Source organism: Photinus pyralis, unplaced genomic scaffold, assembly GCF_008802855.1.
Source record: "Photinus pyralis isolate 1611_PpyrPB1 unplaced genomic scaffold, Ppyr1.3 Ppyr1.4_LG6, whole genome shotgun sequence".
NCBI classification, from domain to species: Eukaryota; Metazoa; Arthropoda; class Insecta; order Coleoptera; family Lampyridae; genus Photinus; species Photinus pyralis.
In genome coordinates, this window is record NW_022170663.1 from 30,669,495 (window position 1) to 30,681,892 (window position 12,398).

At 35.0% G+C, this 12,398-nt stretch overlaps 2 protein-coding genes across 2 annotated transcripts; one reads left to right on the top strand and one right to left on the bottom strand.

The window, feature by feature from the left end:
• The first annotated feature begins 729 nt into the window (after positions 1-729).
• Positions 730-6,639, top strand: LOC116173937 (transmembrane protein 104 homolog). The gene is made up of 3 exons (XM_031491680.1): positions 730-1,072; positions 1,119-1,331; positions 5,364-6,639. The coding sequence occupies exons 1-3, from the start codon at positions 1,031-1,033 to the stop codon at positions 6,549-6,551; spliced, it is 1,443 nt and encodes a 480-aa protein (XP_031347540.1). The 5' UTR covers positions 730-1,030; the 3' UTR covers positions 6,552-6,639.
• A 1,264-nt stretch (positions 6,640-7,903) lies between these two features.
• On the bottom strand, positions 7,904-8,296 carry LOC116174589 (DNA-binding protein SMUBP-2-like). The gene has a single exon (XM_031492527.1). It carries the CDS (start codon positions 8,294-8,296, stop codon positions 7,904-7,906), a length of 393 nt encoding a protein of 130 aa, XP_031348387.1.
• Between the last annotated feature and the right edge of the window lie 4,102 nt (positions 8,297-12,398).

Genomic DNA, 12,398 nt, shown 5'->3' on the forward strand with positions numbered 1-12,398 from the left:
GAATGAAGCAGTCACGGGGGTGGTACAAAATGTAGCCAAAATTGAGTTACGATACCTAATTCCGTGATTGTCTTCGATATTCAACTGTAGGCTCGAAACCAGGGGTGGGTTGCCTATCTTGCCGGAGCGGGATTACGCTAATCAAAGCTCTTCAGTTTAGAATCTATGTGCGATAAATGAGTGGCGATTCAATAATTTCCACATATCTTGTTTTTAGTTAAATTTGCCATGTAATTATCCATCTTGCTTTTAACAAAAGGACTTTATTGCACCAAAGATGAGTCACATCCTGTGTATTTCACCCTTTCTTAGAATCTTGGTATCTGCTTACCGGACCCATAATTCTCAAAACTTGTTTTTAACCTATATGTTACCTCTTGAAGATTATCTGTTACTTTTTGTGATGTTATAATTTTATGTTACGCATTCACATCATTACAAACAATTAATTTTATAACAAAATTTGATATTAATTTGACGGCTGGTTTTTTTATTGGTAAGTTCTTTTTTCCCAGTCTATTTCTATTTTTATTCGGTGAACTACCATTTTCAAAGTTTATTTTTGCAATGTAATTTATTTCAACTTAAATTTTCGAGCTTTAACAATCTTAATAATTGCGATCGTTATTAAACAAACTTTTCACCATTCAGGTGCAGATATCTTTAATAGGACAATAGTGTCCGGCTATATAGTGTCACCCTGTATAATAATCGACCAGCTGTCGCGTTGCACACACCACACTGTATACGTTTAAAGTAAACTATTTTATTTGTTCCTTCTCACTTACAAATTTATTATTTATTTATGGTGAATGTGTGTTTAAACATTTTTTGTAATCTAAGTGATAAGAAATTTGAACAATAATTGGTCAGCTGAAATCGTAAATTACTTGGAAAAATGTACAGCTGTTGTACTTTTTTTATCAGAAGAAAAGATCTGTATGAACCACCTCAGCACACCAGATTCAGAACGAAATGATTAGCCACAAATAACCATTGGTTTTATTGTATTTAGTTATTTGTGTTGAAAATGCCGCAAGATCTGCGACCTCGTGAAAGATACTCGCCATGGGTAGGTATGATTAAAGATCTGTAAAATATAAAAAGGGATGTTTTAGGTCGGCTTAATTTATGTCTTCAATTTAATTGTTGGAACTGGCGCTTTGACACTGCCTTCTGTGTTTTCGGGGGCGGGCTGGTTGTTTAGTACAATGTTTTTAATTTTATTTGCCTTTTTTGGATTTGTTACTGTTACTTTTATTATCGAATCGATTGCGTGTGCAAATGCAGCGATATATTGGAACCAAATACAATCTCATCGTGTGGATGGTGTAAGTACAACTAAAGATCATAGTGCACTAGATAGGCAAAGTTGTTTTGCATCGAGGGGCAATTTTGGTTTATGAATTTTTATTTTTAAGTGGACAAGAGTTTTTGCCAATGCACAATTTACAACTCGCACTCACATTTACATAACTTCAATGCTCAAATACGAATTCGAACTGAGGACCCCCTTGGCCATAGAAAAATTGTTATACAACTTGACATGTACAGGGTGCTTCAAATTCTTGGGTCACCATTGGGATCTCTGTAACGGTGAGAGACAATCTAGGTTAAATGGGAGCAAAGTCGACCATTTTTGTGACTAAAAAAATGTGAACTTTTTTTAAGATCTTTGAAAATAATGCAGATATCACCAGAAAACTGAAAAAGTCAAAATTTCGTTTTCATTTTCCCTAGCTTAAACGAACAGAAATGGATGGTTTCTGTTGGCTCCTTCTTCGGGCACTTTTTATTGAAGAATCTGAATCTGTTATCAGAATTTCTGTAACACGCTAAATGTAGAAGTTAAAGGCTATCACTTACTTATTTCTTATATACGCCATGTTGGATTTTTACGGAATGAGATAGAGAACAAATAAAGAAATTCATTTGAATGCATCACCATCATAGCCATGTTGATTCAGCAAGATCTAATTACCCATTGAATAAGACATCAGTCGCCTGTAGCTTCTACTCAGCATGCTATGGGAATTCCGATAATAGATTCAAATTCTTAAAAAAAAAAGTACCCATAGAAGGTGCTAACGGGAACCGTCCATTTCCAACCATTTGAACTAGAGAAAATACGGTGATATTTCAGTTATTTTCAAAGATTTTTCAAAAATTTCAAAAGCGTTTTTTTAATCACAAAAATGAGCAACTTTGCCCCCTAACCTTGAGATGTCTATATCCCTTTAAATACCCTGTATAATTCAACGTCGGATGCAACCGGTCAAGTAGTTGGAGATTCTGGGGACATGAGCCATCGCCATCGATATTTTTTTGTAATTTCTGTTTGGGATTTGGGGACTTGGCGTCACTTGTTGATTGTTAAAGCTTGTTGGTGGTGGGATTATTGCATTTTGAGTTGTATTCATAGAGTTTAGCTTTGTGTTTGTGCGTAAGATTCAACCACTTTGGTGTCGAGTAAAGTATTTTATGTAGTTTACTCTTATGTACTTATCTGAATTGTGCCATTTGTTAAATCAGACATTTTCCATCTACCATTGTGCTAATATGTAATTTACAACATGCGAGGAGTTAACTAATATCCATGTGTTTGTGGAAGTCTACGATATCTCAGGTTTAGACCATGTTTAACTCAGTTACACAGTCTGGGGTTTATACCAATGTCATTATGTAGAAACTGAGCATAATTGGGAGCTCCACGAGCACACTGTGTATTGTCATAACTGCCTATTGTTACGTCACAACATGAATAATAGATCAGACATGTTTTTACAAACTTCACACCACTCTATTCGGTATATAATGAGATGAATAACTAGTAAGGTGACTTATATCAATAAATGCATGAATGTGTTGCCCCTAACAATATAACCGTGAAACAGGAGGGCAATCAAGCGAAGACGTTGGTCCAAACCTAACGAATAACCAATGACTAACTAAAAAGTGAGTTGCCTTCTAGCCGCGATTAAAGGGAAGTACATGACATGTTGTGACGAATACTCTACGCATACTGTTCAAACGTACCCTGCTACTTGAATTCATTCATTAATTAAGGCGGTGTTACGTGTTCTGGTTAGGTGGTTGGTGTTGTAATTTGCTTGTGATTTACATAGTTTGGGTTTTATTCAAGGCCAAGGTTTTTTCTCAAGTCGCGCTCTTTTTCTCCTTGGTAGTCTGCTTTTGCGAGAGTGCGGCACCTTTAGGTTTTGCTTGCTTTGCTTTTGATGTACCACATCCAAATTCCCGGGTTTTCAGAATAAGTTTATAATAAATAAACTCGCAGACATTACAGCGTTTTATTTGAGTGTTCCTGCCCGACTGGGTCCCGACTCATTGTATTAGCTTCGTGTAACGTAAGGGGGCCCTACCTTAGACGATCCAATCACGTGCCATTCTTTTGTTCGAAATTTGAGCGGGAACCGTGTTTTGATACTGGGATTGCAACGTTGCCACTTTGCCGTGAAATCTCATCTTCACTTCGAGCCTGGGGTGGGTTAAGATCAGTACAACCTACACAGTATCTACCACCGTTATGGAGATCCCAATGGTGATCCACGAATTTGAATCACCCTGCACACTTAAAATAAACCTCTGATAAAAAACAACCTTTAAAATCACTTAAAAATCTTTTTTACTCAAATTAAAATTTTGTGCCGAGTTCTTCTAAATGAATGTGTAAAGCACAATGTGCACAATTTTGTAAAATCAAAAAACAAGGATTTTTATGAATTACACTTCTCCCACTATTGGATAATGTACATACAGGGGAGTCAACGATTGCGCGAAGTAACTTAAGGCCTTGAAGATAAGATTTTTCGGTAGAGTGCTTTTGTGTTACCTATGATATGGTTGATTATTCTCCACATTTTGAAAATATTTTGAATTCTACAGGGTGCGGTCACAAAGTATCGCGCCATGAAGGTACATTTTTTTATGGAACACCTTGTATTTGAATGCATTTTTTAATTCTGCGTTTAATTTCATATGGTTAATATACGAAGAACTTGTAGTTTTAAAGATAATTCGATTTTCGATTTATAAGAAGAATTTGGCAGAATCAAGCGTCAAAATTACTACTTAAATTTTGATTCCAGGCTCTATTCTATACCTTTTGTCCTGGGTAAAGTAAAAGTCAAATAAATAGTAATGAAATAGAATATGAAACGATTAAAAATATATTTACAGTGTGTTTTCTTTGTAGGCGCAAAATTACAAAACTTCATGTTAAAAAAATCGATCTCTGATAGTTTTCGAAATTTTTTGGTTTTCCTGGTTTTATATTCTAATCTTAAAAAAGTTATAATATCCATATGTATGACAGTAAACGATGAAACATACACACTACCGAGCATACTACACTAAAATTTTAATAATACACAATTTTTGTAACAAAAGAAAATGAGTTTTTTCTCAATACATGTTCGAAAATGTGCCCTTCTTGTTCAATACAGATTTCAAGTCTTTTAATATTTTCCCGGACATTGGCCTCCCTATTGATGTCCTTGTCGTTGGTTTTGAGGCATACCTATCTATCCCTTTGACGTAACTCCACAGAAAAATATCTCAAGGGGTAAATGACAAGATCTGCTGGCCATGCAACAAAAACTTCCACAGCTAATCCATTCTTGAGGATAGTGCTGATTTAAATATTCTCTAGCTTCACGATAAAAGTGGGGTGGAGCACCATCTTGTTAAAGCCACATATTTTGAAGTTCTTTAAGGGTTACTTCTTCCAGTAATACTGGCAACTCCTATTGCAAGCAACGTCCATTTAAAGGTTTATTACAAAAAATTCGCCCGACATACTTCTGCGCTCTTTCGAGGTTGTCTAATGTCTCGTCTCTATCGGCGTTGCGAGACGTCGCTAGATATGAAAGGCTAAAATTTTGTATCAGTCACTTTGGTGTAAATCTAAAGTTATTTTCAGCCCCTCACTTTGGATGGAAATGATCACCATAGTGAAGGTAGGTCATGAATATTTCAGTGGGAATTTTTCCTATGTCTTCATAAGAAAATGGATAAGAAGACTGTTACAATATCTTTTAGTTTCTTAAAATCAGTGAAATTCGCTGTGTGTAGCTCCGTCTCGTATAACATACATAATTCACATGAGTACTTGCCCTTTTTCCAAAGGTGGAAAAAATCCTTCTTGTTCATTCTTGTGACAATCATATCGATAATTGTTTTATCGTATGTGTGAGTGCCTAGTTAGCAGCAGTCATGAGTTCGAATCCCAGATAAGGCATGGCTTGTAACCCTTTATACAGGTATACAATAGTTACCTATCTAGTGTTGTATGATGTTCGATATAAATTCCAATTGTGAAACTAACTGTCACGGTAATATTTCAGGAGAGTGAAGCATTCGACGGGAGTTCAACAGATGAGAATATCAACGAGAATACTGCCATGATAAACCAAACGCCCAGTCGTTACTATACATTAAGAGAAAAGGTAGAATTAGGAGAGATGACCGGATTATTTTTTAACAAAGTGGGACGCGCACTGTTTTATATTTGTCTTTGCGTATATTTATACGGAGATTTAGCGATTTACATTACAGCAATATCGAAAACGTTATGTGATATAGTATGTAATACTACCGAGACTGTGGGTCCAGATGACTACGACGTACCGTGCTGGTATCAGACGGGCTTAGATAAAATGACAGTGTACCGAATTTTTGTAGCGCTATTTGTAGCTGTCGTAGGACCCTTTAGTTATCTAAATGTTCAAAAAACCAAATACTTACAAATACTGACCTCGTCGATGAGGTGGATTGCATTCACAATTATGATTACGATCGCCATCACCGAAATGATTCAATTTAAACCGAAAGGGTCCCCGCCTGTGGTTAATTTTTCGGGAACGCCCGCACTGATTGGTGCTAGCATTTACAGTTTTATGAGCCACCATTCCTTGCCGGGTATAATAAATCCGTTCGCGCGGAAGCGGTTTATATTGCGCCAATTAGCTTTGGATTATTTTTTAATTTGTACCTTCTACATCTTACTGTCATTGACCGGTGTTTTCGCTTTTTCCTATATATTCGACTTGTACACTTTAAATTTTGCACCGAGTAATTTAAACATAGGGGGCCCTTTTATGAAGATTGTCGAGTATTATTTAGGTCTGTTTCCAGTTTTTACATTATCGACTAGCTTTCCCATAATAGCTATAACGTTACAGAATAATTTAAAGGCGCTATTTTTGGACGTGCACTCGTTGGAGCGTTATCATTTTGTTGTAAGGCGACTTACATTTCCCACATTGGCCATTGTGCCTCCGATTATTGTGGGTTTACTTACACACAATGTTGCAACGTTGGTGTCGTTCACAGGATCTTTTGGTGGAGTATGCATACAATATATCATTCCAGTGGCGCTAGTGTGGACCGCTAGAAAATACTGTACGTCAAATATACAAACAACAGCCCCCAACTACTTTCAAAGCCCATTTAAGCACATGGTCTGGATCTTCGTTATACTTTTATGGGCAATATTTTGTGTTGTTCTCGTCACTATAAATTTACTAAAATAACGTTTACACCAAAATATTTTTGATACATGTATAATTAATGACAGCAGACTGAATTTGTAAAACTAATAAACAAATTAACAAAATCAAATCAGATTTTTATTGTTGCCTTCCTCTCAAATTATTTAATGGCATTGGCCATTGGCTCGCACGGCATTATTCGAGCGTGACGGGGAAAATCTGGAGTAAGAGAGGTAACATTTGAAAACGCTAAACACATCACATCTACAATATACAAACATTAACAACCCAAGGAAGTAACTCCTGAATTTGAATAATTTAAATCTGACGTTAATTTAATACAACATTTTATTTTATTTGGTAAGCTATAAAAAATGGCAAACACTAGTAAATTTAAAAGCAACTTCAAAACTTGACCATTTGTGAAAGAATAACGTTCCGAAGTCTCGTACATAAAATACGTTGTTAATCAGTCCGACCTCCTCCAGTCCAGAAGGTATCTGAAGGTCCTGGATACGGTAACCTTAGACTGAAGTCATATTTTGAAATGAATCTGCTAAGTATCTTTCATCACTTCGGCATCTATCTCTCCACAGACGATACAGTTATTAGTAGGTATATACTCAAAAAAGTCAGATTCGTACACAAAGAATTAAAGTCGCTAATCAATCCAAATGAGTTTAAACAATCAAATGAAAATTATTAACAGATGACCAATCTCAAACAAATCGAAAATAGGAAAACATTGGTAAAAATAAAACCAAATGAAAGGGTTACCTTCCCTTAACCTACAAGTATCTAAAGGCAATAGAATTTACAATAAAACGAACCATTACAATTAAGCACATTACCTTTTAACACGAAATTTGAATTACAGAATTAAAACAAATTCAACTACCCTGACTGACTACAGAAAGCAAAGTGACCTCAAATACTAAAGGAACCTGCATGAACTGAACAAAAACACAAAACAAAATCGGCAAAGGTAAACAAAAACACTACTGCTTTCATATAACAAGCAAAAAAATATATAAAACCTTTGCTTCTGCTTTTTTAAAGTTTTCTTTTACATTGGTGCTATGATTTGTTCGTTGGTTCTATCGGAGTAACTAGAAGTATAGTTGGAGAAAGCTCCACGAAAGCAACAGATAACTTCTTAAATTTACAATGTAAAAAAATCAATAATTTTAGTAATACTAATTTTTGGAGGGCATTCTCGTAATGAAAATGATGAAGTTAGTAGGCACCAAACAAAAGGAGATACTGGCAGAAAACTCATACACAATTGAGAAATTGCTAATTGCACATAGTAAATAATTACACCAACATATTTTTGATACATATATTAATAGCAGACGAATGTGTAAAATTAAATAAACAATAAAAATAACAACTTATTTTTTACTTTTGCTGGTACATTGTTTGGCTTTCCTCTCAAATTGCATTTGCTTTAATTTCGCAGCGAGTTTGTCAGCAGCTTTCCCATGTTTGTCCTGAGACAGTGCTGTGTAGGGATGTTGAAATTTACGCTGCTCGTCTCTCCTTACTGCTTCTCCACAACCGTGTATCTCAGGTAAGCCGTGCGCTGTACAGAAGCGACTGCTGCAATACTTGCAGTCTATGCCGAAGTCGCTGGTACGTTTTTTACACTTGGTAAAGCAGCACGTCGCATCAATCTTTTTAACGTTGTCTAAAACAGTATCTAGATCGTTAGAGTCGGTTGCCTTTTTTAAATTCTTTTCTTTATTTTTAACCTTGCTCTCTACAGTTTTGGTGATTGTTGACATTGTCTAAAATGTATATTAATAATTTTTCACCGTTCGTTAGGGCAGCATAAGCTTCATACTTAACATCGAATTTTCTTAACATCAAATATTACATTTTTTGGTTATGTTTATGTCAGTGGAGACACTTCCCACTTTTCTACAAGGTAACTAACATACCGGATATTTAATATGTACACTGTGCTGAAATAGAGGCGCTTTCTTTCGACTACTTCGCAATCATAATTTCGAGATCGTGATTCGTAGGATAACGTTTTACGAAAGAACGCGCGAATTTAAATCAAAGTATGGTTAAGTTTACAAAGTAGACATTTTCATTCGAATTAGGTATTTTTTGTTTGGATTATGAAAATAATTTAAATACAAGTGGAAGTACTTGCACGATTATGCTCCTCTTCAGTTACGAAAATTGACTAACCTAACATTTGAGCAAAAATATCCTTGCATTTATAGGTTAGGAATTCGTGATCATAAAACTTTTATGTTCAGTTTGTTCACGATTTTAGCAATCATGATTATAAGATCACACTTCGAAAGAACGTGATTTGACAATCCAAACGCGTTTGGATCACCGAAAGAAAGCGCCTTAGGAGTAAATACTAATGTCAAATCGAAAGTAAAGTGCATTTGAAAGTTTATGTAAAATGGGAAAATGCATGGAGAAATAATATGTTTATTAACTGTCGAAGATTCATAATGAATAAATAATTGAAATGAATTGGAGGACAGACAGACAAAAGGTTAGCAATATACCAACCTTGAGACAGACATACATTCGTTTTTGGGTGTGTGGATTGTAAGCATTTTAAAAAATCGTGTCGTATGCAACAAACACATGTGAATTTACAAACATTAAAATGTTTCTAGAAACCTACGTCACATTTAGGAAAACTGACTAATATAATAAGTCAATTTGAATAACTAACTACAATAGGTATATAATGGTTTCAGTGATTCAAAGACATACACATAATTTTTTAAGTGGACATCCAATGCATTTATCCCTATGTTCACCTTCAAAAAATGAAAAAACACGTCAACCTACATGATTTACCTAGCGCTTTTAGGTTGGTACTAGTCCAGACTGAATTAAAGTGAACTTGATTGGACGATATTTGAATTTCAAAAAACAAGCTTCCATTCTTCAAGGATTTAGATTATGTAATTGATTAAACCCTAAATGTTTCAGAGAAGCTGTACGTGTATTTTCCCTAATCGTTTGGCGTATTGCTTAGAAAATGAAGTACGACATTTTGAAGCATTTATTGTAATTATTTGCTAACAATTACAAATATTGAATTCTGTGGAAATGGAACGTTTCACTGAGCTAAGAAGTTAGTGCATAATCTAACTAAATCTGGTTTCAGTTTGTGACACGCGTGTGGCAATATATGATATATTAGGTTGGCGTGTTTTTTTTAAGTGAAAAGGGATAATAGCATTCTGTTCCCTTTAAAAAAACGCTATCGTGTTCTTCTATTTGTTTAATGTGCTCTAATTTAATAAGTCCATTGTGTTATCAATTGAACGTTTTAATTGTGATTCATCATGCGAAATACCAATTAGATATAGACAAAGAGTACACTCTTCATATAGAGGTGTATAGGATCGATACATGCAACGGCAACGTTGGATTAGCAATGACTAATTTGTAATATGTCGATATTTTTTATGTATTTTTGTCCTTTATTAACGAGCTCCTAGCGAATTTATAATTTTGTTGTGTCTGTCCGTCCGTCCGTCCGTCCGTTAGCACGATAACTCATAAACGAATGGACCGAATACGATGAAATTTTGCAGGTGGATTCTTTATCAAATTTGTAGATCGGAGTTCGTGAATTGGCAATGTAGACCAAAAAATAAAGTAGGCCCTTTTGACATCTCCGTTAGTTATGAACCGAATTGCATGAAATTCAATATGCGCATATAGCTTTAGCCATATAAAACACAATTCCAAAAGTTGAACCTAATCGATCAGCATTCACAGTGCCCTTTGCGCATCTCGACCCTTTACAGACCGAATTACAAACTTTCTTATTTATGAAGGTATTTAAATGAAATTTGATACATAGCCACTTGGAATAAAAGTAAATTTAACGCCAGATTCAAAATTTCGCTTTGCGCATGCGCAGTGCCAATTTTCTGATTTATAGGAGGATTTAAATGAAATTTGGTACATAACCACTTGGAATAAAAGCAAATTTAACGCCAGTTTCAAAATTTGGTTTTGCGCATGCGCAGTGCCATCTTTCTTATTTATGGAGGGATTTAAATAAAATTTGATTAGTAATCTAGTAATTTCATTGGCCAGAATTAATGCGAAGTCTCTGTTACATGGATAACATGATATTTCAGACATTTCTTCGAGATCAATTTAAGAACTAATTATTTACGTTTACTATTGTTTACAAAAGAGTAACAAATAAAATATTGTACATTATACGCCAGGTAATAGTTTTTACTGGCTCTAGGAGATGACAGGCTCGCCTGACGGCTCGCCAGTCAACTTCTCCTATCTCCAGTAAAAACTCACTTACCTGGCTAATAATGTAAAATACTATTTGTCGCCTAGTAGTCTGTAAGAATACCAGTGGCAAAAACTTTTCATCTATCTTTGAAAAGCAATTTATTATTGCCAATTTCATAGTCATTGGGAAACTGCATAGTTTACCATAAACAACCACTAAGTTTGGCACTTAGAATATAAAAAATTATCATATTCTATAAAATTGTTGAAAAATTTCCGGTTGGTGTTGTCTTCTAGAGGTATCCTAGTGCGACGATTGGCGCCCCCAAAAAAATTTGCACTGTAGTGGAGCCCCCAGTATGACACACCGATACTGGGCTCAGTGCCGCCTAGTGGAGGTTATTTAAAATGTGCTCTGTGACGCTTGCAAAACGTTTCATTTCCTCCATGTATTGTCTTATTATTTAAAGAAAAGCCATTGATTTTTTTAACGTATATGCCCGGTTTCACAAAGGATTATTAAGTTTAATCAATGATTAAAAATATTAGAATGTTAGCCACCTTTGATTATAGGCTCATTTGTTTCCCATTCTAATATTTTTAATCACTGATTAACCTTAATCATCGTTTGTTAAACCGGGCAGTAATACATCACTATTTCATGTGGTTTTTATTGTAGTGTGACGTCATCTTCGGCTAACTTCGGAATAGTTACATTCAACGAGTGCGAAAGTAGGTTATTTTTCGAAGAATTTTAATCACCCGAGGCGCACAGCGCCGAGGGTGATTATATTCTAAGAAAAATAACCTTTCGTCGAGGTTCGTATACGATTTTATTCACGATCATCATTATAATCATTCCATTATCAAAAATAAAATAATTCACTAAATTTATACGTAGTATATTCATCTTAAATGCGCCATCTGCAATATTATTGCCCTACATAAAATGTTGTCGGTAACACAGATTTGGAAATTTACCTAATTAATATTCATATTAATTTAACATGCATGTTAAAAAATGGCCCATACTAAAGAATTTCAATGTACATCCCCTCAAATAAGGGAAATTGAGTGTAGTAAAAAATTTACTCCCCGAATGAATTTTTGAAGAGAATGGACAATGGTGGGCAGGAAAGGGTATAGGTAAAACTTCATGTTTTACTTGCTTATTTTAATGAGGTAAAGGTAAAGAAATCATCCACATTATGAACGACCAAATAATGTTGTGATCCACATTCAAACCTAATGCCTAATGACCATGTCAGTTTTATTATTCTAAAATGTACCTACAGCGATCTTTTGTGATTACAGGTTTAGACTGGGTTACAATATTAGTATTATACCTAATCTGTGTAGATGTCAATAACGAAAGATTTATTTTCCAGATCCAATCACTAAACACCTGTTCCAATACGATAGCCCTAAAAAATAGCATTATCTATTTCTAAAATGTGACAAATTACATTTAATTACCGGACATTGTTTTTGGCATATGATCGCTACAATATTAGCAAGTGCCAGTGGATTTCTTCAACTTAAAACAGTTCGGTGGCTGTAGATTGGCTGCAGTAGCAGGAGGTTTCGTCGCCAATTCAGTGGCCCATTCGCTTTACGGGCACGCGGAAATAACAAAGT